Below are 23,289 nucleotides of genomic sequence, written 5' to 3'. Positions count from 1 at the left end.
GCATCCATCGAAATGACGAAGCATAGGCCTACTTAATTACATCTTAGAAATAAATACCTCAGACGTGAGGGAGGGAGTGCCTGAGAGGCTACCATGTAGTACTTGGGCATTTTGCCCAATTTGTAGCAGCACTCTGAGTTAAGCAGAGTTTCCCCTAGTTTCTTAAAGTGAGAGGCAGGAACTCCCCCCTATTAAGTCGCATATAGGCGACTGAGGAAAGCTCCGTCCCACTTGAAAAGAGGCTGTCCCTCAAGAAGCTCCCATCTGCAGACTGAGCTTCAAGCAGTCATCTAGAGAAGTCTTCTCTAGGCACCCAGTAGGAGCTTCACCGGTTTTCTGAGGGGGGCATCTCCGCAAACGCATAGTTCTTAAACTTTCCCAACCTTAATCAGGTAAGTCTAAAATAATGTAGCCTTTTAGACTATTTTAATCTGTCCAATTAGACTAAATCAGTGTTCTATGTGTGAGAGATTTTAGGCAAATTTAGCCTAGTTCAGATATCTTCTCTTTTTTTTAACAAATTCAGGGCTCCACTGTAGGCTAGCTTATATTTGTTTCTTTATACAGTCTAGGAAATGTCACAGGATCGCCACAGATTATAATCAGGCCAATATTTATGTTTTATGTATCTAGCCAGCCCAATTATTTAGCCTATTTGTTTACTTATTTTCTTACTTAGCCTAGTTGTTTATTTTCATTTTTTTATTAGCCTTATTTAGGCTACACTTTTTATTTTAATAGCCTTACACTGTCCAACATTCACAAGGCTGCAGGCAGTTTCAATTAGACGGGAGGTTTCGATTTTGGTTTTTTAACAGGCCATTTTTAGATTTAGATGAGTATTTTTTGTTTGTTTGTTTGTTTGTTTATTTTCCGTTCCCAAACATTTTCGACCTCTAGTAAGATTTTGTTGTCTAGAACTCTGCTTTAGGCTAAACATCACCTCAGTATTGGCAATCGACGTCTAATTAGATAACCACTCGGGGGCGCTCAATAACCATACGAATTCAGATATCAATTTTAACTCTCCTCGAGCTGCCAGAGTGCCAACCTTTCTTTAATTAGAATAGCCTACTGTCACTCATGGCTAATTAGAATTGTCAGTGGAAGCCTTTGCAAGACACAATTCCAGTGGTATAATGTATTCAAGAGTATGGATACATTTCTTGTGAGGGATATGCTAACCTTTTTCTTACTTAATTTTTAGGTTGCAAAGGGTATCTTACATAATAATATAGGCTGGCCTATGCGCATTTTTTTGTGCCACACGGTCTAAATTTAACTTACTTTAACCTCGTTATTTAGCTTATTTAGCCACAAAGTCTTCAATGCAATATAGGCTTAATAAATCATTGATGTGTCTTCTATAGATTTATTCATGTTCTGCTGACCTCCTGCTTGAAAATGAAGACAAGACTATTGGTGGCTACAGCCGCCCTCCTTGCATTGCTCTTGAATTCAGTAGATGCACAAGGTAATGGTCCCTCCTTTCTTCCCTCACTCTTTACTCCCCCTTCCTCTATGATTATATCATTCCAAACAGCTTTCTCTTCAGTGATTCATCACCCAGAAATATGGTCAACATTTCACTAAACTTATAATATGCATATTATTATGATTGGTTATTGTGCATTCGCGAGGGGTATTCTCAGCTAAACAAGCAAAGTGTTGAACAAATTAACTGAAACCCTTGATTATCTTTAACATTAATTATTCGTTAATAACGGATGTCAGGACATAAACTAATGTAACAATTTGTATAATTGGATGAGGTAATAAACTCAAAGCAGTGTAACATTTGAAGCAGTATGATTTTTCACATTTCCTGATATCATTTTATAGTCAGTAGCCTAATGCAGTCCCAACATACCTAAGGGTATGAGGTCATCAATATGAGTTGGTAGCCTAGTCAATTTCTCTCAACTTGAGGCTGTCAGACCTATCCAACGAAAAAAAACGTCAGGCCCTTTAATCAGGTAAAAATCACAAACTTTTAGAGCTATAGTGAACTTTTTTCAACTTTTGTTATATTTCACTTATCAGAAATTTCTTCAACAGATTGTTCATCGTTAATTTATATTCGGACAACATGCCAAATTAAGCAGTAACATTTTAAGCTTTTACCAACTGTCATCATTCTCTTCAAAAAATGTTTGATCTGTATAGGCTCTACAGTAAATTGGAAGACAAAATGGAAACTCTGTTTCTTTCCCCTCAAACTTCTTTGGGGTATCAGATGTCTTCCCCCATATATCTTCAGCAACAGAATGGAAAGATGTAATATAAGAGAGGCAAATTAGTCCTCAGACAGCACAAAGACAAAGAGCTTTTTAGGCTTCTTTCAGACATTTTCAAAAATGCTGAGTTGCAATTCATATGGAAAGTTAATATGCAGTAATGTTTAATGTCAGCACATGTTGTGGAATTACTTTGGCATCTGCTCTCCTTCTCTGGGAGACTCCAGCCTTTTCTGCTAGCTGCCTGGCAGTTGCACAGGCCAAAATGAATGCCTGGCTGCCTGGAGGCAGAGGTTATTGACACTGGCCAGGCGAGCTCTCTTGACAGAGGGAGAGGTGTTCTTCATAAGTCGGTGGGTCCCTCTGGCACACCAGTGGCAATGAAGAAAAGAAATTGGTGGATGTCAACAAACAATAATAACATTTCCATACAACAAGTGTATTTCTATTTGTTTATCCGGTACTTTAAAATAATGAAGACTGTGCACTATGCGTATCATTTAAAAGCTGGACAAAAACATTTGAGCAAAGTCAATTGTGTCATCACGTGTGCAAGTCATTTGTCACGTGGTATACACATTTTATGGTTCGGTGGCAATGGTGTGCTCAGTTCACTATTTGGGAATTGGTGAAGACTACTCCCATGCAGCACAATGTGCGTGGGTCCAGCAAAGGGCCCCTTTGGACACAGGAAAGCAACATACAGTTGAACGTGCCAGGTTGGTGAGCCTCTTTTTTTGAGTGGTCTCCATGGCCTAAGCTTCTTGCTCAGGTCATGTGTGTCGTCTGCCTGTGCACCTGATGTGTCATGGCTTCCTCTTCTAAGTATTTTAAAATGATATTCTCACACTCTCATCATCTAACCCCCCCCCCCCCCCCCCTGATATTCTCAAGGCTAACGTCGAGGCTAACTTCGACGCGTGTCAGGCACCACCAGTGGGCTTTGTTCCATTAAAAGTAAAGGAGTTCTAAACTTTGGCATCACTTGACGCTCGTCAGATGCCGCCAGTGGCCGTTAGCCTTTACGCTGTTATCATCAAACCACCCCCACCCTCACCCACCACCCCCGGCCACAACTCACCTGTGCACATAGCTCATTCCACTGACAAAAATGTATGCTTAATCCAAAATGCATGCTCATTCCACTGTAACAAACTAGGCTTTGCATGCGTCAACAAAGACAATCGCATGTTGTCTTTCGCACCACTATGTTAAGTCTGAAGTAGATGCTATTATTCCTTCATAATTTATAACTAAATGCAATTTGTAGATTTACTTAATAGGTAATTCCTGTAATGGAAATGTTACTCATAAAATACAGGACAATACACCTTCACAAGCACTTTCCCTAAAACACATTCCTGAAACACTCATTCCTTATAATACTAATGTATATACTCACTCATAATACTGACAGTAATACGCATTCCATATAATATCAAGCATTATTATTATTATAATGCTTTTCTCATCATGGCATGGTATTTAACCCCCTCTGGTATTACTGGCATGCAAGCAGTCTCCTGAGAATATCATTTTAAAATATATTTATGGTCTCTCTGTGTGGTTCCTGTCGTACATGGAAATGTTTGTCCGTTTTTTTTTTTCAGTTTGGTCTGCACACCTTTTATATGTACATGTGCATGATGCAGTGACGGCAACCTCAGTATGGACATGTGCATAGTATTTTTATTCCCCAGAATGCATCTGTCATATTTTTTTTATTTTAATGTGCAGTTCATTTTAAACTTTCCTTTCATTTTTTGAGTAGTATCCTGTTATCTCATGGCATCTTGTGTATACATTCTGAATGAAAAGGAAGTACACAAAAGTCTTCTATGACAAATGTGTATTCTTTTTAAGAGGTTTGCAATGGATGTGTGCCATTGGCATGTTTAAAGTTTAAACATAGAAAGATTTCACCTTACATATGAAATATATGTATATATACTCTGTATATATATCATATAGTACTCTATATAATATAATGTCAGCTCCACTTCTACTGTGATCTGGCATCTTGGATTCCATTGTATAATCAATGACTTGGGAATGAAAACATTGTATTGTCATGTTGTACTGATGCAACTTTATTTGTAAATAGTTAATGTGTTGGGGCTGGTTGGGCATGCTTTGAATTGATTGCATACAGCATGTTATGTATGGTCACCTCAATGTTTGCATTGGGTTCTATATTTGTGTGGAGGTAGTCTGTACTTCATGTTTTGAGTCTTGACTTTCTGTGCTTGAGCTGCATACCATGAGTTACCTGGTTTTTGCAACTCAAACAAAAGCCATTTTACCATAAAATGGCTCACTACGATATATATGTCACTTTATGTTACCTTTTCGTCACCTCGTCCTTTGTTGGCTCTTTTTGTCCTGCCCAACAACAAAACGATCAGCTTCAATCATGAAGTGTTTGTCGTTGGGAAAAATATTTTGCCTAAAGTATTAAATAATTACAAATTTAGTACATATTTCACTTGTACTAGAGAAGCTAACATCGATAACTTCTTTGTTCACAGTGGAGCCTCCCTCAGACTTGAAATTTAAAATCCTAAATGAAAACACAGTAGAGATGACCTGGAGGCTCCCTACATCACCAGTACATGGGTTCAGGATTCAAGTTATTTCAGACACAGGTGAGTCTTCCTCTATCATTCTAATGCTGTACCACAGCTTTCATGCGTTGTGTTTTACAAAATATGTTCTGAATATGAACTTTTTTTTTAATGAAAATGCATGTATTTCCATTATTTTTTTTCTTGCAGATGAACCATCCAAAGATTTCAGTCTTACAGCCTCAGCCTCAACTATATCCATTACTGACCTTACACCAGACCTAGACTACTCAGTGTCTATAAACTCTTATCTTGGGGCAGAGGAGAGTATACCCATTTTTGGCCAACTGACAAGTAAGTAATAATGTTCAGGAATAAAACATTAAGATTCCCTTCCTATTTTCAACATATTTCATGGTCGACCAAAGAAAGATCAACAATGCTTGGAATAACTTAAAATGTTTCTTTCAGTTCAATCAAGTAACACAAGTGGAATTCCAAAGAAGCCGTCTGATGCAGTTAGTGAGTATTTCAGCCCCGACTTCCCTATTTCTTCACTGAAATATTTTCCCTCTCCAAAAAAAAAAAAAAAAAAAACTGAGAACACATAATTTTCCTCAACCACTTAGCAGATGTTATGGGATTTTTTGTTTGCTTTTTCCAGGGGACAGCAGTATGTATTTCCCATAAATGATTCACCCCCCCCCCCCCTTTTGGCTGAATAGATTCATCCTTGCCCAAACAGAAAGAGTAGCAGGGAGGCAAAGACAGTGGTTGGAAACACACATATAAGTTTGTAATTGAAAGCAGTTATGGCATCAAAATGGAGGGAGAGTTTGAAAAGAACCCTGTCCACTTCAGCGTTGTTGAATGAAGAGGTCCTTGTATTCCCACAATGCATAGTGAGCTGAGGTCACTTCTTTGCCAGTTCCAAACATGGTCAGTGCAGACACAGGCATACTTTTTGAAAGAAATGGAAAACATTAGAGTTTTGGCCTTGAGTTTTTGTCAGTTGAGTATTGTGCATAGTTCTGACACTGCATTAAACAAATCTCAAAAGGTGAGAATGTATTCATTCACCAAAAATGCGTCCATTTTCTTTACAGATTTCTAGATTACATAATTTGGGAATAGAAGAAAACCAGTGCAGTTTACCCCAGTGCACATGCAGATGTTAGGTGGAATGTTTCCAGAGAATCAAAATGACTAAACAATAATTTATTCCAATTTTAATCGTGCGTTTCTGTCTGGTCATACAGTACGTCTATTAGAACATTCAAGGGAATGAACATTTTGTGTTTATCCAAATGCAAAAGGCAGTTTTCACTGTCACAAGGGAAATGGTCTAATAATGAAAGCATCCTGTTTTAATCCAGCTCTCTCTTGCTTTCTACTTGTCTCTAGAGTGCTCGGTCAGTGCCATTGCAGATCTGGTCTTCCTTGTGGATGGCTCATGGAGTGTTGGGCGGGATAACTTTAAGCATATCCGCAGCTTTATTGGTGCCATGGCTGGAGCGTTTGACATTGGAGAGGATAAGACCAGGGTGGGAATTGTGCAATACAGTACCGACACTCGCACTGAGTTCGACCTGAACAAGCACTTCAGGCGTGGAGACCTTTTGCGAGCCATCAAAAATTTGCCATACAAAGGAGGCAACACAATGACGGGTATATAATGTGTATAGTTAATAGTCTAAGTATTCAGTTTAGTCTTGCCAACTGCCGCGGAGGTGGACATTTGTTACAAGGGTTTTACAAGCGTTGTCAATAGATTTCTTTATTGTAACTGTTACTATACAGAGTTTAATAGAACATTCATCGTGTTCATCAATACTGTTATGTTTGTATACTCTGTTCTCCAAGGTGATGCATTGGATTATTTGGTGAAAAATAGTTTCACTGAGGCAGCTGGATCAAGAAAAGATTTCCCCAAAGTAGCCATGGTCATCACAGATGGTAAATCCCAGGATCCTGTGGAGGAGTATGCGAAGAGACTGAGAAATATTGGAGTGGAGATCTTTGTCTTGGGTGAGTAATGAGAGTAACACCCTGTAGCATTATCCAATGTATGTCAAATGAATTATAATTCATAAATGCATACATTTCTCCTTTGTCTTTGTAGGCATCAAGGGAGCAGACGAGGAAGAGCTGAGAGAAATGGCTTCCACTCCTCATATCAAACATGTCTACAATGTCCCCAACTTTGACGTGATCAAAGATGTCCAGCGACAGCTTATCAATGAAGTCTGCTCAGGAGTTGAGGACCAGCTAAGTTCACTCGTGAGTGGGGAGGAACGTAAGTAAAATCTAACTAAACACACCATTGAGAACATTTACCATATTTGATGGATCAGTTGTTTGAGAACCAATCACTAGTCGTTGTATGAATCTGTCTAATATTGCATGTGTATTGACACTTTTTCTTGATAGCCCCATGATACCTCAAAGTGAAGGACTAAGGTACCTCTAAAGACTTGAGAGTTACTCATATTTGTTCTTTGTTTTTCCGCAGTTATTGAACCAGCCTCAAACTTGGAAGTCACTGAGATCTCCTCCAAGTCAATGCGGGTGACATGGGACCCATCCCCTGGTGACATCACAGGTTACAAACTCCAGCTGATCCCCATGATCGCAGGCAGCAAGAGGCAAGAGCTCTACACAGGGCCCACACACACGTCCGTCAACGTCCGGGACCTGTCACCTGAGACCGAGTACGAGATCAGCCTGTTTGCTCTGAAGGGCTTGAGCCCCAGTGAGCCTGTCAACGCCATGGAGAAGACCCAGCCTATCAAAGTCTCCATGGGTGAGCCTGAGGCTATTCTTATCTGCTAATTATACAGTAAATATATATATACATATACATACAGTATATATATATAAGAACTAGGCACATTTTTTTTACTCCTTCACAGATTGTTCTCTTGGAGTGGATGTGCAGGCAGATTTGGTCCTTCTGGTGGATGGATCTTACAGCATAGGACTGGCTAACTTTGCCAAAGTCAGAGCTTTCCTCGAAGTGCTGGTCAACTCCTTTGACATTGGTCCCAACAAGGTCCAGATCAGCTTGGTCCAGTACAGCAGGGACCCCCACACTGAGTTTACCCTAAGCAAGCACCATGACATCGCCTCGATGGTGAAGGCTGTGAAGACCTTCCCATACAGGGGTGGCTCCACCAACACTGGGAAGGCCATGACCTACGTGCGAGAGAAGATCTTTTTGCCAGTCAGGGGGGCTCGTGATAACGTACCGCGGGTCATGGTCCTCATCACCGATGGCAAATCCTCCGACTCCTTCAAAATCCCAGCCACCAATCTGCGTAATGCAGATGTGGAGATCTTCGCCGTGGGCGTGAAAGATGCTGTGCGTTCTGAGCTGGAGGCCATTGCCAACCACCCAGCCGATACGCACGTGTACGAGGTGGAGGACTTTGATGCATTCGAGAGGATTTCAAAGGAGCTCACCCAGTCCATCTGCCTCAGGATTGAGCAGGAGCTGCTAAACATCAAAAGAAAAAGTAAGTGAATTCAAAATGAATGCTTTGCCATGGCATGTATTGACATCCATGGTTATCACAGGTATTAGGTTATTATTCTGTTGTATGTGAATGTCTTCACTACTCAGAAAGAAGAAGTTGTCTGGACAATATAGTAAAAGGTGGAGAAGTTTTCCGGACTGTTGTAGAATAGAAAAACAACTCTGCTTCAACTGACAAAGCACGGAATAAATATTGTGCTTGTGAAGTGTATGTGAGCAGACCTGATCTGTTTCATGTCAATCTTGGAGATGACTTGTTTTGTCCCGCTGGGCTTTCGTCCGGCAAACACAAGTGTGGCTTTGATTGTTTTAAGTCTAGCCGAGCATGCCCCTGAATACTGGAGATCCAGATGCCTAAATCTCGAAGGATATTGTTACAGCATGTGTTATCGCTAAGTTTCTCAACACTATGACAACAGTACACTCACTGTTAGTTTGACCTAATTACTATCCTAATTGGGATTGGGACATTGGGATTGCTTTCTAAAATCACAATGAAGGATGCGTTTCATTGCCTCAGTAGCAACACGTTAGCAATACTGACTTAATCTCTTTGTAATGGACTGTATGGACAAGGGAATTTAAATCACCAGAAGGGAGGTTTCAACAACATACTGTATCTGTCACTGCTTTGGCCCAATCTGTTGCTCTTTAATTTGATATATTGTACTTGTAATTGTGTCGAAAGATTTGCTAAACAGATCTATTAGGGCTCAGATTTTTTGCATTTTTTTCATCTTTCTATCATTAAGCAGGTATCAATATGAAAGTGAAGAGTTGGCTTTAATCTAATCCCCCCCCCCCCCACAGGCCTTTTGCCTCCAAGAGACCTGGCATTTTCTGAGATTACCTCAAGGAGCTTCCGTGCCACCTGGATCTCCGATGTCACCACAGGTGTCATGTCTTTCCTGGTGCGCTTCCGGCCTGCCGCTGACACCACTGGTGACTACATCTCCTTGGTAGTGCCAGGGGACACCACCACAGCCATCCTGCCACACCTCATTCCTCTGACCAGATACGAGGTCATTGTCATTGCCCAGTATGACAAGGGAGACAGCTTTCCTCTAACAGGCGAAGAAACTACACTAGAAGGTAAGAAGCCAACATCTGAGCCCTCACAAACCGCTAAGAGAAGAAGGCCTTTGTGTTGGTTCTTGCACTGATCTGTTCTGGCATTCAAATAGTAAAAATGTTAAGTAGGGCTAAATAATCACACCATTGCCTGCACGGTTTGACAAGAGCCATGTCTGTTTCAGAACAAGGAACTGTTCGAGACCTCAGGGTGTCAGAGGAGACTACCAGTAGCTTCCGAGTGTCATGGCAAGCAGCGCCTGGATCAGTGCTGAGGTATCGGCTTTTCTACTATGCCATCTCGGACCCTGGGCAGCAGCTGGAGGCGGAGACGGATGGTAAAACCACCACTATTGTGCTGCAGGAGCTGTTTCCCATCACCACCTACCGGGTCTCAGTAATCGCAGAGTACGCATCTGGCCAGGGAGAAGCCATGGAAATTGACGGCACCACTAAGGAAGGTCAGTAACACTCTCACTCGTAGGGAGAGTGAACATTTGTCCTGTGGACTTACCAATCAAGTTAATGGTGTTGAGTGAGGGATTTTGGCAGCTGAGTCAAGGATTGAGTTGAGCTTTGATATTTACAAAAGCTGTTTTTTTTTTCAATTAAAAGCATCTAAACTTTTGTGATCAAGGTTGTTGGGTTATTGCTAGGTGATCATTAGTGTATGGTACACCTTATGGAAAGTGATGTGAATTGGAGAGAGAGAGAGAAAGATAGACGAGTTGATACACCCTGAAAAGCTGTGGGTTCAATTCCCAGCTTCCACCGTTGTGCCTTTGAGCAAAGCACTTAAGGCACCCGAGTTGCTCTGGGGACAATGGCTGTAACATAATTGACATATGTAAGTCGCCTTGGATAAAAGCATCTGCCGAATGAGTAAATGTTAATGTAATGTAAATCCCTTGTATCCCCTACAGCTACCGGTTCTCCACGCAACCTGCGCGTGTTTGACGAGACCATCTCCACCATGCGCCTCTCCTGGGAGGCAGCGCCCGGGAACGTGGTGCAGTACAGAGTGGCCTACAAGTCAGCCGAGGGCGGAGAGAGGAAAGAGGTGGGCGTGAAGGGCGACACCACCACGGTCCAGCTGAAGAATCTCGATCCGGCCACCGAGTACGAGTTGTTTGTGAGTGCGCGGTACTCCTCCGGAATCGGCGACCCGCTTCTGGGCAAAGGCACCACTTTGGAAGGTAAGGGGGGGAAAATGTTGCTGTTGAGTCTTGCAGCTTTAACTATCTGTCAGTGGGTTTTTGGTGTGATGTCGAAGTTTTAGAAGCTTGCTCTAGGCACAACTGGTGCCGGGAAGCAGACCCACTGAGGATTTTGTGGCGGTATTGTGGTCTGACTCTTTTTTTTTTTCCGTCCTTCCTGCTGCCATCCTCTGAGGCTGAAACCATCTGATGGATAGTGTCTGACATGGCGGCCTCGGGGTGGGCTGAAGGTTTTGGTTTTGTTACTTTCAAGGCTACTTAGGAGGCTGCTTTCTGTTTGATTACCTTTTATCTCAGAGAAAAGATGACAGGCGCTGCTGTGCTGTTTTTTGGAAAAACTTCCTGGCCCCTGCTAGATTACTCCAGCCTCCATTCCACTGATCCCAGGCAAACATTCAACATGGCCTGGCCATGTGCACACCACATTTTGTGTGTCTCTCCATTTCCTCACCTCCCACTTTAACAGAGCAACAGATTTGAGCCGTTTTTTTGGGGGGGGGGGCTGAGTTTTCAAAGCTTCCTCCTTCCTCACATGTTGCTTCAGTAACATGGCTTTTGTGTGCTCCATATGTCGCCGCGATGGGGCTGAGGTCTAACTCCCACCCAGCACGCTGAGGTGCGGAAATAGGGTGGGGGCAACAGCAGACCCCATAAAGCAACGCAAGCCTTCCCATTGCTATCAGGCTGCTGAAAAAGAGGGCTCCTAACTGTGGCTCCTCCTGAATTACAAACTATTCTTTAATTCCACACACACACACACACACACACACACACTGGTGTCACTAGTTAAAGTAGTGTTTTTTTCCCCCATTGCTTTGAATGAGGCAGACTCCAGTGTGTTGACCCTTAAGAATAACAAATAGTGGAGCCATCTGTTCCAGGTTGGCCACTGCAAAAGTAAAGTCCTCTGTGATGGACAGGGGCCACTGGCCAGGGGTCAGGAAGGACTAACATCCTGGGGCAGTCGGAGGCCACATGGTCATTGGGCTCCGTTCACCTGGAACTGACAGGCCACTGATTCGTCACGTTGATGTCGGCTTAGCATCAAAGAGGTCATCCCAGGGGTTTGTTTCTGGAGGAGATCTGGACGCTTATGCCACAATCACAGCCAGAGCAGCTTTGACCATCAGGGACAGATCTAGATCTACAACTCTCATCTCGACTTGTCAGCAGCATAGATGTGTAATGTGATTGTCAAGTGTGGACTCAGGGGTCACGAGAAGAATTAGCGGAGCTGGTTTATGTTACAGACTCAGAGTCGACGGGTCGCATAAAGGCCCCAGGCAGTAGGACCTGAGCGGGTAGATGTGTGATTTGCGGTGAAGGCTGCAAGGGAATGAATTAGACTAACTGCCGTGGTGTCTGTTACACATTCTTTCTGCATGCGCCTAATCATGCACTCTTCATTCAAGTTCCTGACAAGTCAAATTAATAAGAAAGACTTAGGCCACTAACCTTCATAGAGGGCCAGTCAATTTTTTTTCCTGGTTAGTTTGACAGGTAGACTCATGAGCTTGGATGTCATATTTGGATGAATGAAAGTAGCTAAAGCCAGAATGAAGACATTTTACCTCAAAGCAAAAGGCCTACAAAGGCATTGAAGTGATCTCCCATTCCAAGGAAACCGAGCGAACTCCTTGTCTCTCAGTGGCTTTGCTTTTCTGTTGGCAGCAGCCTGATCATTAGAGATGACATTAAGCCCTGGGCACTTTGTACTCTGCAGAGGCATTTTGGGAACAACAGCGAAGTGTTCCACAATGAAAAGTCACCATGGCTTAAACTTTAACTCCCTCCCTATGAGGTGAAGCCATGAGCAGTAGCCATAAAAATTCCTCAGGAGAACCCACCCCCCTGCCCCCACCCTCCGATCCCCTGGCTCACCCCACTCCCCTCTCTCCCATTTGACTGAAAGCGGTAGCCCCTTGGAGATTTAGAGCCTGTTTAGAGACGTGTGGACTTGCTGACTCACCACAGTGACTGTCTCTGTGAATGACGCAAAGCCTCCCTGACTTGACCCACGCCGGGCTCACTGTCGTCGCGAGAAACAAGGTCGCCCTTTGTGTTCTGGTGCCGCCAGCCTCTGGGCACGCTCAGTAGGAGGCATATCCGTCCAGTCAGCGCAATGGCCAAGCAACAGTCTGAGGGAACCAGGCCTGTGGTGGGAGTGGATTATGACATATGCCCGACTGGACCGCTATCCCCGCTGGTGGGAAGACATAATTACAGTTCGGGAATTCTGCATGATCCGAGCAGAATTCTATGCACTCTTGCTTGTTACTCCATGTCGTCAGTGCTTGTGGTACAGTGTGGGATGATTTGATAAAAAAACAGTGGTTTGTTGGCCAGCGTTTTCTTCCTACTCAGCATCAAACTCTCACTGTGTGTCAGAGTGAGTACAGTTGGGCCCCATCCATTGCATTCAAGCCCTTTTTCATGTTTAATTATCAAGAACTATTCTTCTTTATGTGAGAGTGAAGCCATCAGGTGACTGCAGTAGAACTAGTGAATTGTGTTTCATCTCTCATCAAAGGGTCTTTTGGAAAATTGGCCGTGCAGACTGAGCATGTGCCAGCTTTTTGAGTTATGACCCAGAGCCGGCTCCTTTTTAATGATGAGGTCGTCTGAGGAGAGGGGGGCAGAAAAGGGCATCCTCTGGTGAAGTTGGAGGCGGCCTGGCCAAACGAACACCCAGGTGGACCAAGAACAGGCACCATAAAACAGTGGAAGTCGTGAAACTCAAAAGAGCCCTCGGCATTAGAGTGGCATGGTTGATGGGCTCATGAGGGTCTCTCAATGGGGAAACTGTCCTGAAATAACTTACAGCTGACCACATATTCAAATTAAAAAGGTTGCATGAAGAAAGATGTTGTCTTTCTCTCTAAGAGGGCTGTTTGTCTTGTAAGATGTTGGCCTTTGTCCACTCTAAATTGCAGGGTTGCATCAACAACCAATATCACGGGCAGACAGAATGAGAGAGATGTTGGCCCACTCTCTGTAACATCAGGTACTTATTTAAGAAGATTAAGGCTGTCCTACTGGGTAGGTTGCCCATGTTATATGTCATTGGCTCTCCCACAAGCCACTTTGACCAAACATAACTCAATGCTTATATGGACTGCTCCCTGTGGAATTTGCTGAAGGGCCTTCTTTTCACAGATAGGACATGTTTTGAATCTCAGACATTTTACAGATTTGCTAAAACATGCCAAAAGATACAAGGCACAAGCCACATCGTAGTCTAGTTTGGGATTGATTTCCTTATTAAAATTAGGATTAATTAATTGTTGTCCAAAAAGGAGGAGTGCTTTTATGGGGGGGCTACCAAGATTGATGGTCCTTGTGGAATGTGTTGCTTAGTTAATAATTACTATATATCAAACTGACATGCTTTGAACTAAAAAGACAAAGCACCCATTGGCAGCAAAACAATCATAATCTACTAATGGATATTATATCTTTAAGACAATTTGCCTGATCCATTGAAGGAACTCTCACTTCAGTGTCCACTGATGGAAATGTAATAGTTTTACGTGACAGGTTTGGATATCTTTAGTACCTAATATTTCTTGGCTTTTATGTGCTTGAAAAGAGAATGCATAATCTTAGTAAACAAACATCACAATGCATGAGTTGAGCCACTGGCTCTCTCTCCATTTGAATGGTGGAAAAGTGTCTTTTTGTCTGCAGAAGTCATTATCATATGAGCTTGTCCCTGTTGTGCACCGTCGGTAAATTCAGTTCGTGGAGCTTGGCAGGGTAGGCGTTCCCTGGATCAGAGCCACTTGGCATCTACTGTTACCACGGCACAATATATTAGACAGGCACTCGAAAGACTGGAATTCCTCATAGAGTTTATTTTTTCAAATCTGGATATTTTCTTAAAGTAATTCATTCCCCTTGCAAGGGGGTTTGTCACATACTGAATCCTTGAATAAACATCCACTTCCACATCTGTGTTACGTAGAAAAATATAGATGTACAACTCATATAAACTAGTTAGGTAACTGAAACACAGTGTAGTTAGCAGGGTGCTCAAAACTTAATGATGAAACTTAATTTCATAAGCTTCTTGTATGTTGTTATATATCAAGTAAGACAGCCATTTTATCTGATTTGTAGTTGAGAACTGAGAACTTCAAACTCAATAACCGAGTCGGAAAGAAAATGTGTGCACTCGGTAACTCCTGGGTCTTGTGGTCTCCTCTGACTACTTTTTGGAGTCACACTCACTGGCATTGTGGCTACTGCAACTTAGATCCAACATTTCATCTACAAGTGGAAAAGTGGAGTGAGGGCGCCAGACCACATCCGAGGGCTAGGGGCTGGAGACAGGTAGCCGTCGTGTGGCCTGATCTGCATATTTGGATGAAGTGTTGAGAGAGAGGGAGCTGGCCTGGCGCTGCCAGAGCTCTGCCTCAATGGGCGTCATCAGCGCCGCCGCAAAGGACCCGTTGCCCATCATTTCACATCCCATTATTCCTCCTCCTCCTCCTCCTCCTCTGCTGCCTCCTTTCCCTCGAGGGAAGGCGCGCACGAGAGGGAGGGAGGGAGAGAGAGAGAGAGAGAGAGAGAGAGAGAGAGAGGGCGCACCATCTGCAATTTTTGAAAATAGCATTTAGTAGGTCGGGTTACGTGCCTGATGGAAAAAAGAAAGAAATGATGCCTGATGGATTGATGGATTTTGCAGCTCTCTCTCTCTCACTCGCCCAGGGGCAGCCGATTATAGACAGAGTCAATCTGTACAAGCCCCAAAAGGGCCCAAAGGGTTAAGCAGGATGAGAAGCCCGCCTGTCAGGGGCTTTGGTGCAGTTTTGTCTGGACCAGGACGAATCTTTGCTTCGCCGCAGAGAAATTAAGGGATTGAGCCTTTGGTGTTTGATTGCTGCAAATATTAGCCAAGACTGCTTCCTTGGCGTCCTTATCCTAGCTGTCATGTGATATTTATCTATGTGTGTCTGTGTCTGTGTGAGTTAATTCTTCCATTCTAACCCCCGCTTCATTCTCCCATGCAGAACTTGGCTCCCCAAAGGACCTGGTCACGAAAGACGTCACCGACACCAGCTTCGCTGTCCTCTGGACGGCGGCTCCTGGCAACGTGCGCCGCTACCGGGTCACCTGGAAATCCCTCTTCACTGATGAGGCGGGTGAGAAGACTGTCCCCGGAGGCGTGACCACCACGGTGCTAGACGGTCTCACGCCAGAGACTCGCTACAAGGTTTCCGTCTACGCAGCTTATGGCCACGGAGAGGGGGAGCCTCTAGTGGGAGAGGAGACCACAGATGGTAAGCTCATTCCACCCTCGTAATGTCTCCACCAGGTGTCGGGACCCCTCTCCCCCTTGTTGCTTGAGATGGGTTTTTCTCGTCCCCAGGTTACCTCAGGCCTGAAAAGGAAGAATAAAAAAAAATCAGAAATGTGTGATGTGAAAATGCTTAACAGCATCTAAATGGGATATAGACATTTAGTTGGAAATTGGGGAAAAATATCAGTGTATCAGAAACATGTTCTCATAGTAATGAGGCAAAGTAGTTATGAGGCGAGGCAATTTTGTGTGGTGTTTGGACATCATCCCTAGTTGGTTTCATTGGCCAGAGCAACAATGTTTAAAAAATGCTTTTTTATAGTTTATCTGCACCTTTGTGTGAAAAAGATTCGAGACACTAATTATCTGTGACAATAAACACTGGGGAGAACTAATACGGAATAAATACATCATTACACAACCACGATGGTGTGCTCAGACATATACTAGAGTCCAAAGGCCTATATCCTAGCCCACTTTAAAGAAACATAGTCTCGAGAGTTAGAGGAATGTCAAAAACACAGACCTTTAAGACAGAAACGTCAGCCTCAGCGTCCAGTGCCTAGCTTTATGTGGAAAAAGTGAAAAAAGGTGACAGTTATAACTTCTTTCTTTTAAGCATGGTGCTGGCGTCATCTCTGTTGGCGGGGTATTTTTCTGTTCATTTAGAAATGCCAGGGTAAAGGTCCTGTCCTTTTTTAGTTTCTCTGTCTGCGTGTTAGAATGTGTGATGTTTGTGTGAAAGAAAAACATTGCAGGGCCAATGACGTACTGTGTCACACCTGTTCTGTGTTATCAGGGGGGCTGTGGGACTCAGACATGTTTAAGGGTAGTGGGGGCAGAGTGTGTTATTTCTCTGCTTCACTTCACGTGGGGATCAAGATGAGAAAAGCATACACTGTGCTAAAACGGACTCGGATTTGGGAATTTATGCACTGGTTGCTAGGACAAAATGTGCTAACGGAAAAAAGTGTCGCCCGCTTTATTTATTGATTTTGGCCACCAGACAGAGTACAATTTGAACAGAAAAACAACCTGAGTGCACCTCAAAAGTACTGTATGTTTTATGTTTGTGGTCTCTGCACTCTTGACAGTCTGAAACCAGCAGTCGTGGGTTGGGTCCATAGCATTCAGGATGAAAACTTGGGAGCCATGTTTAAAACAAAATACAGATTTGGAATCATGTTCAAAGGATCTTCATGAGCCTTGAGTATTCTTCCTTGACCTTCCCTTGCCAATACCATAGCGTGGCTCGTGATATGGAAAGAGAACATGTGATGTGGGCAGGCGTAGAATGTCTGCGTTTGACTTGGAAACCCACTGTCTCAACATGACTGGTTTTGTTCACATCCGGCCATGGAATCAGATAGATCTATCTTGGCGGATGCGTGCACACCAAAATGTGGAAAAGGTATTCAGCATGAGCTCAGGGGATTTAGATTTTCCAATTGCTTAAAGATGCAATTTCACACCGTTTAGGGAGACATGGTGCTTTCCTCTTACATGGGCTAAATGAACTAATCCCTGAGAGGATGTAATTTCTGTGCCTAATAGCGGTGCTTTTCCTCCCTTTCACAGTGTCCGCAGCTGCTAGGGCGCTGACCGTCACCGAGGAAACGGAACGGAGCATGCGCGTGACGTGGAAGCCGGCCCCTGGCCCTGTCGTCAACTACCGGGTGACATACAAGCCACAGGTCGGGGGTCGGCAGCTGGCCACCAAGACGCCAGGGGGCAACATCACGACCGTCCTGCGACGCCTGCAGCCCATGACCACCTATGACATCACAGTGATACCCGTCTACAGGCAAGGAGAAGGAAAAGCAAGGCAAGGAGTAGGAACGACACGTACGTTGGTCCATAATTAAACACTTGGGTTGCTGATCAGTGCCAATAGACCTTTGATTGGCATGAGTGTGGTAGGGAGGGGTGTGTGTGGTCAGATCGTGGAATAATTTCAATTTCTGTGTAATGCTTTACATAGTATTCAGTTTATTGGTTTTACTCAATACATCAGAAACATACAATAAATCCATGACGAACCACACAGATGCTAAGGCATTACTTGCTTTTTTGAGAAAAAAATCACATATATTGCACTTATGTGATTATTTTGTTCCCTCCAGTGTCACCGTATAAAGCTCCTAGAAACCTGCAGACATCTGAGCCCACTAGGACGAGTTTCAGGGTGACTTGGGACCCCGCCCCTGGGGAAGTGAAAGGGTACAAAGTCACCTTCCATCCCTTAGGTGATGATATAGACCTTGGAGAGCTTCTTGTAGGACCATATGACAACACAGTTGTTCTGGAAGAACTGAGGTACTTCATATATCAAGATTATAATGTAGATTATAGTCATGCACTGGATTGTAGCAGATTGGTCACTGAATTATTCCTACACGTTTTCTCAGGGCTGGAACCAAATACAGTGTAAATGTCATTGGCATGTTCGATGGAGGAATGAGCATGCCATTGGCTGGAGAGGAGAAGACCACTCTGTCTGATGCACCTGAGATACCGTTTTACACTCCAGGTACTGCACCATGCTGCTTGGTCCTGCTCACACCCACTTAGATCCTGTGGCCCAAGTTTATGCTCCTCCTCTAATGCTATGATCATGCTCTGTGTAGTGCAGCCACAGTGAAGTTCCCATGTGAGTTCTTCTCTGTCACATTGTTAAACATATTAGTCTACACTTTACTTGAAGGTATCTACATAAGAGTGACATGACACTGTCATGAATGTGTCATAAACATTATAAACAAGTCATAAATGTTTATGACATACGCTTCTGTGATTAAGTGTCATTTGGGTTTTGTCATGACAAGTTAGGGTTAGTGTCATTTGTTTTTTGTCATGACAAGTTAGGATTACAGTTAGTGTTAGGGTTATGTGTTGTATCATGCCACTCTTATGTAGATACCTTCAAGTAAAGTGTTACCACATATTTCATAACTCAAACCAGTTTTGAACCAGGTAATTGTGTTCCTACACAGATAAACAGACGAGTATTTGAAAGGCTTTCCTTAGAGCTGGCGGTGTCACGAACAAGTGGACCTAATGGGCAATCCATATGACAAGTGCAACATCTAATCACGCATGACTTGAGACGTGAGACTTTTAGTCTAAAGAGCTCAATGGTCTGCTCACAATTACTAACTGGTGAGTTCGAGGACACAGAAGAGACGTAGCGTGAGGAAGGGAAAATGTGACATGTCCGATGGAGGAGAGCAAAGGGATCGTGGGGTAGGAATTCCATCGCTAATTGGGAACAGATTCAGTGGCCAGACTTGTCTGCCCTGGACAGTCGTGAGTAGGCGGTCTAGAGCTTCAAACAGAAGATTTTGTTAGTAATATTTCTCATTTTAATTACAGAACACTTTAATGGGACTTTGTTAGAGTATTGTTTATGCTACTGCTGGCACACATATAATATCTGCTGACTTTACAGTAGCTCCCATAAAGAAGTCTTTGTTTCATCTAACATCTATTTGTTATGGTTGAGGGTAGCTCTCTACGAGAATGAATATTTGGAAAGATGTCAACACCTCAGTGCTGGAACAGGTGTTTCATGATTCTTTATGGGTCGTGTAAATCATTACTTCAGGTTACTGAAATACCTTAGTAATGTTCCTCTCCTACTCCTGTTCATAGCAGCCAAGCAGCGTTCAAACCCAAAAATTATTGGAGCCTGGATGGGAGCTTTGCTTATTAAAAAACATGGCCAGTCTTGATTTGTGGGACTCCATTAATCACCAGACTACTGTATTAGCAGACTCAGTCACAAGAATACCTCATCTTAGCCATATAATTGCTAGTGAAAGCAGTGGACTGAACCAGGGCCACAGTTTACAGGAACTATTACTGTAAACACACATGAGCAAGCCTAGCGTTTGAAGAGGCTACATGCTGTTGCATGGGACAAGCATCTGTTTTGCTCCATAAATCTTCCTCTGCGTCTCAAATAGCCTTAGTGCTTTACAGCATCTCAGCAGTTCAATCAGGAGCCTGTCTGACAGACATATGTTTTACACACTTCAAGGACTTGACAGGGGTTGTTGTGTTGTGTTTTTCTTTGCTCTCCATATGTTTATAATTCGTGTTTGCCTCTCTTTTCTCAAACCAGTGAGAGGCGGTAAATCAAATGTCATGTAACCCTGTTTTCAGTTACAGGACAGCGACAGGTTATGCAACGTCTGCATGGCTGCACATCTGCTGGCTTATTGCTGGGTGCTGTTTGCCCTCCCCCCTCCCCCTTTCTCTTCGTGCAGGTGTCTGGAAAAACTGGGGCAAGCGTTGGATGATGGAATGCTCTATAATTCGCATAAAGACCCTCATATATCACATGTCATGGGGGCTTCTTTTATCATGCAACAGAGCTGGAAGATCATTCAGAGGGATCAGACAAAAGCCTAATTAAATATTTGACGCCATGCCGAAAAATTAATACACTGTGGATTTTGTAGGAAAATTTATGTTAACTGAACTGAAAGTGTCTAAATCTTACAATAAAATGGCGCCTGAAGTGTCGTGTGTCAAAGTGTTTGATGCTATGCCTTGACTTTTCTCCTCAAAAAAAATCTCTCTTTTTTCAACCCAGTCTTTTCTCAGACCCTTTTCATATTCCTCTACTTCCTCTAAATTCCGTTGGTCATATTTCATCAATCAATTTCTTACATGCTGCCTAATAGATCCCTCTGTTTGCCTCCGATTCTAATTGAATATCTTCTGGCCGCACAGATGTTACATGCAAGACCACTGCTCAGGCTGACATCCTCCTGTTGGTGGATGGTTCCTGGAGTATTGGACGCCTGAACTTCAAAACTATCCGTGCCTTCATCGCTCGTATGGTTGGTGTCTTTGACATTGGCCCAGACCGTGTCCAGATTGGTAAGGTTCTCACATATCACTAGATTTACTGAAGGCCTCCACATTCTGTGATTGACTGCCATAGATAAATCCATACATTTTAGGCTAACTACTTACCCTTTGTGCGTTCCTAGGTCTGGTTCAGTATAGCGGAGACCCAAAAACCGAGTGGCACCTGAACACACACAAGACCCGAACTGAGCTTCTGGATGCTGTGGCCAACCTGCCATACAAGGGAGGCAACACTCTGACAGGTACACTGGGGCTCAACAACGTAAAGATGTTATATAAGCTTGGTAGAATTCACCTGAAATGCATTCTGACATTTATGGCTATTACAACCACAGAGGCGAATTCCATGGCATAAAAATGTCCTGGTCCAGAGATGATGAATCACTGTAGACATATATCTTCTGTCTCCTCACAGGCCTGGCCTTGAACTACATCCTCCAGAACAATTTCAAAGCCAGCGTTGGAATGCGTGAAAATTCCCGTAAAATTGGGGTGCTGGTCACTGACGGCAAGTCCCAGGACGATATCATTGTCAACTCTCAGAATCTGCGTGATCAGAACATCGAGTTATATGCTATTGGTAAGCATTTTTTTGTAATGACAATAAAACTATGTTTCTTAAATTAAAAACTCACTGAAATAAACCCATGGATGCGATTTGTAGTTAAGAATGATGGGTTATTACTATAAGCAATGATGCATGGCTGATGTATGTGTGCTGTCCTGGTTCAAAGGTGTGAAGAATGCTGATGAGAATGAGCTGCGGTCCATCGCCTCAGATCCTGATGAGATCCACATGTACAATGTGAATGACTTCTCATTCCTGCTTGACATTGTTGATGACCTTTCCGTCAATCTTTGCAACAGCGTGAAAGGTCCAGGTAAACTGTCCAAAGTCTACAGTACATCACCATTTTTTCTGCTTTTCTACTTTTTTTTTCAAACCTGTTCACCTGATTCTTTACTGGTTGGACGTGTTTGATAATGATGAATAATGATTTTGTAATGTCTGCAAGTCAGATCACCCACTTTGTTTTCTTGCAGATGTTCATCAGATATTAAGTGCTGCTATATCTGTATGTAGAGTATGCAAACATGCTATGGGGTGAGATGGGCATCTCAGGCAGTTAGATAGTACCCTCATCCATCAGATATTCTTCATATGCTGGTCTAGTTGAATAACAATATGAAAAGTAATCAGTAGTACTAGGGAGGTAACCATGTTGATGTCAACCACTGAAATATGTTACTAAGACATTTAGATGTCAACCACTGAACCAAGCCTTTATTTCTGTCTTGTACTTTCACTTTAAGTGAAGTGTAAACCCTGCAGCTTAAGCCTGCAGGACAAGTTTTGGCATGCAACTTCTCACTTACCTCATGATCCCCCCTCAGGAGGGCTGGCGGGGCCTACTGACCTGGTGACCTCGGAGGTGACACACTACTCCTTCCGCGCCACCTGGACCGCCCCAGACGGCCCCGTGGAGAAGTACCGCGTGGAGTACATGACCGTGGCTGGAACACAAGCGCAGCAGGTAGGCACATCAAGCAGGCTGCACGCCGCTGTCTGTTTCCAAGGATGTGAGAACACAGTCGTCTTTCATTTTTGTGTTTGCTATGCACGGCCCACCTGGGCCAAAGCAATCATTTTGAGCTGCTATGAGCAGATTTATTAGGGATTTCCAACTGTTTGGTGGAATGTGGAACTCCACCAATGGTTAGCTGACCACCAAAATTGAAACGAGCACAAGCCTTTTGGATTTGAACCTTCCTGGCTACGTCAATGTTATAACTAAAGGAGGCCAAGATGTAGCTTTCTTTATTAAGTGTGTAGGTTCTATGCGGTTTGTATGCCGTTTCATCCTTGTTTAAACACAAGAAAAAGGAAAGGAAACTTATTGGAGTATGCTGTACTTGATCAGCGTTCACTGTAAGCACAAATGAAAAACACTTGTAAATGATTAAAAGGCTTGCTTTGTGCTGGATTTGCATTTCGGTGAGGAATGTTTTTTTTGCGTAATCACTGAGGGACAGGAAAGCCATCCCACAGCGGTCAGTGAAGTGTCCCAGCAAGAGAAAATTCTCAACTGTGGCCTCAGTGCGGTCTCACCCATAGTTAAAACGAATGACTCATCTGCCCTCATCTGCCATCTGTAGGTGTTTGTGGACGGTGCGGTGACCACACTTGTTCTTGAGAACCTGGACCCACTGACTGAGTATGTGGTCATGGTCTACGCCGTCGTCGGGGACGAAAGCAGCGAACCTCTCAAAGGCACAGAGACCACTCGTAAGTAATCTCCTCCATTCTCACTCTGCTTCAAAGCAGCTGTTAGTCTTCCAGTGCATTGCATCCAGCTCCTTTCCACTCAGGAGTAGAAAGACGAGAACTTCCAACCTAATACAAGCCGCTTACGGATGTTCTTAAATGGACTGAAGTGCAGTGTTCAGATAGACGTGTGATTGTTCAGTTCGGTATTACAGATCC

General features: G+C 43.5%; 1 protein-coding gene across 1 annotated transcript in view; it reads left to right on the top strand.

Annotated features, from left to right (window-relative positions):
* The first annotated feature begins 277 nt into the window (after nt 1-277).
* Nucleotides 278-23,289, top strand: part of col12a1a (collagen, type XII, alpha 1a) — a 55,794-nt gene continuing 32,782 nt past the window's right edge. Inside the window, exons 1-23 of the mRNA XM_076299359.1 lie at nt 278-392; nt 1,371-1,474; nt 4,766-4,882; nt 5,012-5,155; nt 5,273-5,323; nt 6,206-6,469; nt 6,665-6,829; nt 6,924-7,097; nt 7,314-7,604; nt 7,714-8,316; nt 9,147-9,428; nt 9,593-9,868; nt 10,331-10,603; nt 15,637-15,906; nt 17,505-17,771; nt 18,050-18,242; nt 18,335-18,456; nt 20,664-20,813; nt 20,927-21,046; nt 21,220-21,384; nt 21,539-21,685; nt 22,200-22,339; nt 22,962-23,091. Coding sequence (XP_076155474.1) covers nt 1,405-1,474; nt 4,766-4,882; nt 5,012-5,155; nt 5,273-5,323; nt 6,206-6,469; nt 6,665-6,829; nt 6,924-7,097; nt 7,314-7,604; nt 7,714-8,316; nt 9,147-9,428; nt 9,593-9,868; nt 10,331-10,603; nt 15,637-15,906; nt 17,505-17,771; nt 18,050-18,242; nt 18,335-18,456; nt 20,664-20,813; nt 20,927-21,046; nt 21,220-21,384; nt 21,539-21,685; nt 22,200-22,339; nt 22,962-23,091 — 4,414 coding nt within the window. The 5' untranslated portion in view covers nt 278-392; nt 1,371-1,404. The remainder of the gene's footprint in view (nt 393-1,370; nt 1,475-4,765; nt 4,883-5,011; nt 5,156-5,272; nt 5,324-6,205; nt 6,470-6,664; nt 6,830-6,923; nt 7,098-7,313; nt 7,605-7,713; nt 8,317-9,146; nt 9,429-9,592; nt 9,869-10,330; nt 10,604-15,636; nt 15,907-17,504; nt 17,772-18,049; nt 18,243-18,334; nt 18,457-20,663; nt 20,814-20,926; nt 21,047-21,219; nt 21,385-21,538; nt 21,686-22,199; nt 22,340-22,961; nt 23,092-23,289) is intronic.

The sequence above is a fragment of the Alosa pseudoharengus genome, unplaced genomic scaffold (assembly GCF_046254945.1).
Source record: "Alosa pseudoharengus isolate Yale_2024_CS ecotype anadromous, Long Island Sound unplaced genomic scaffold, YU_APseudo_1.1 YU_APseudo_1.1_scf_22, whole genome shotgun sequence".
Classification (NCBI taxonomy): domain Eukaryota; kingdom Metazoa; phylum Chordata; class Actinopteri; order Clupeiformes; family Clupeidae; genus Alosa; species Alosa pseudoharengus.
The sequence above is the reverse complement of the archived record's forward strand: the minus strand, read 5'-3'. Positions and strand labels throughout refer to the sequence as shown.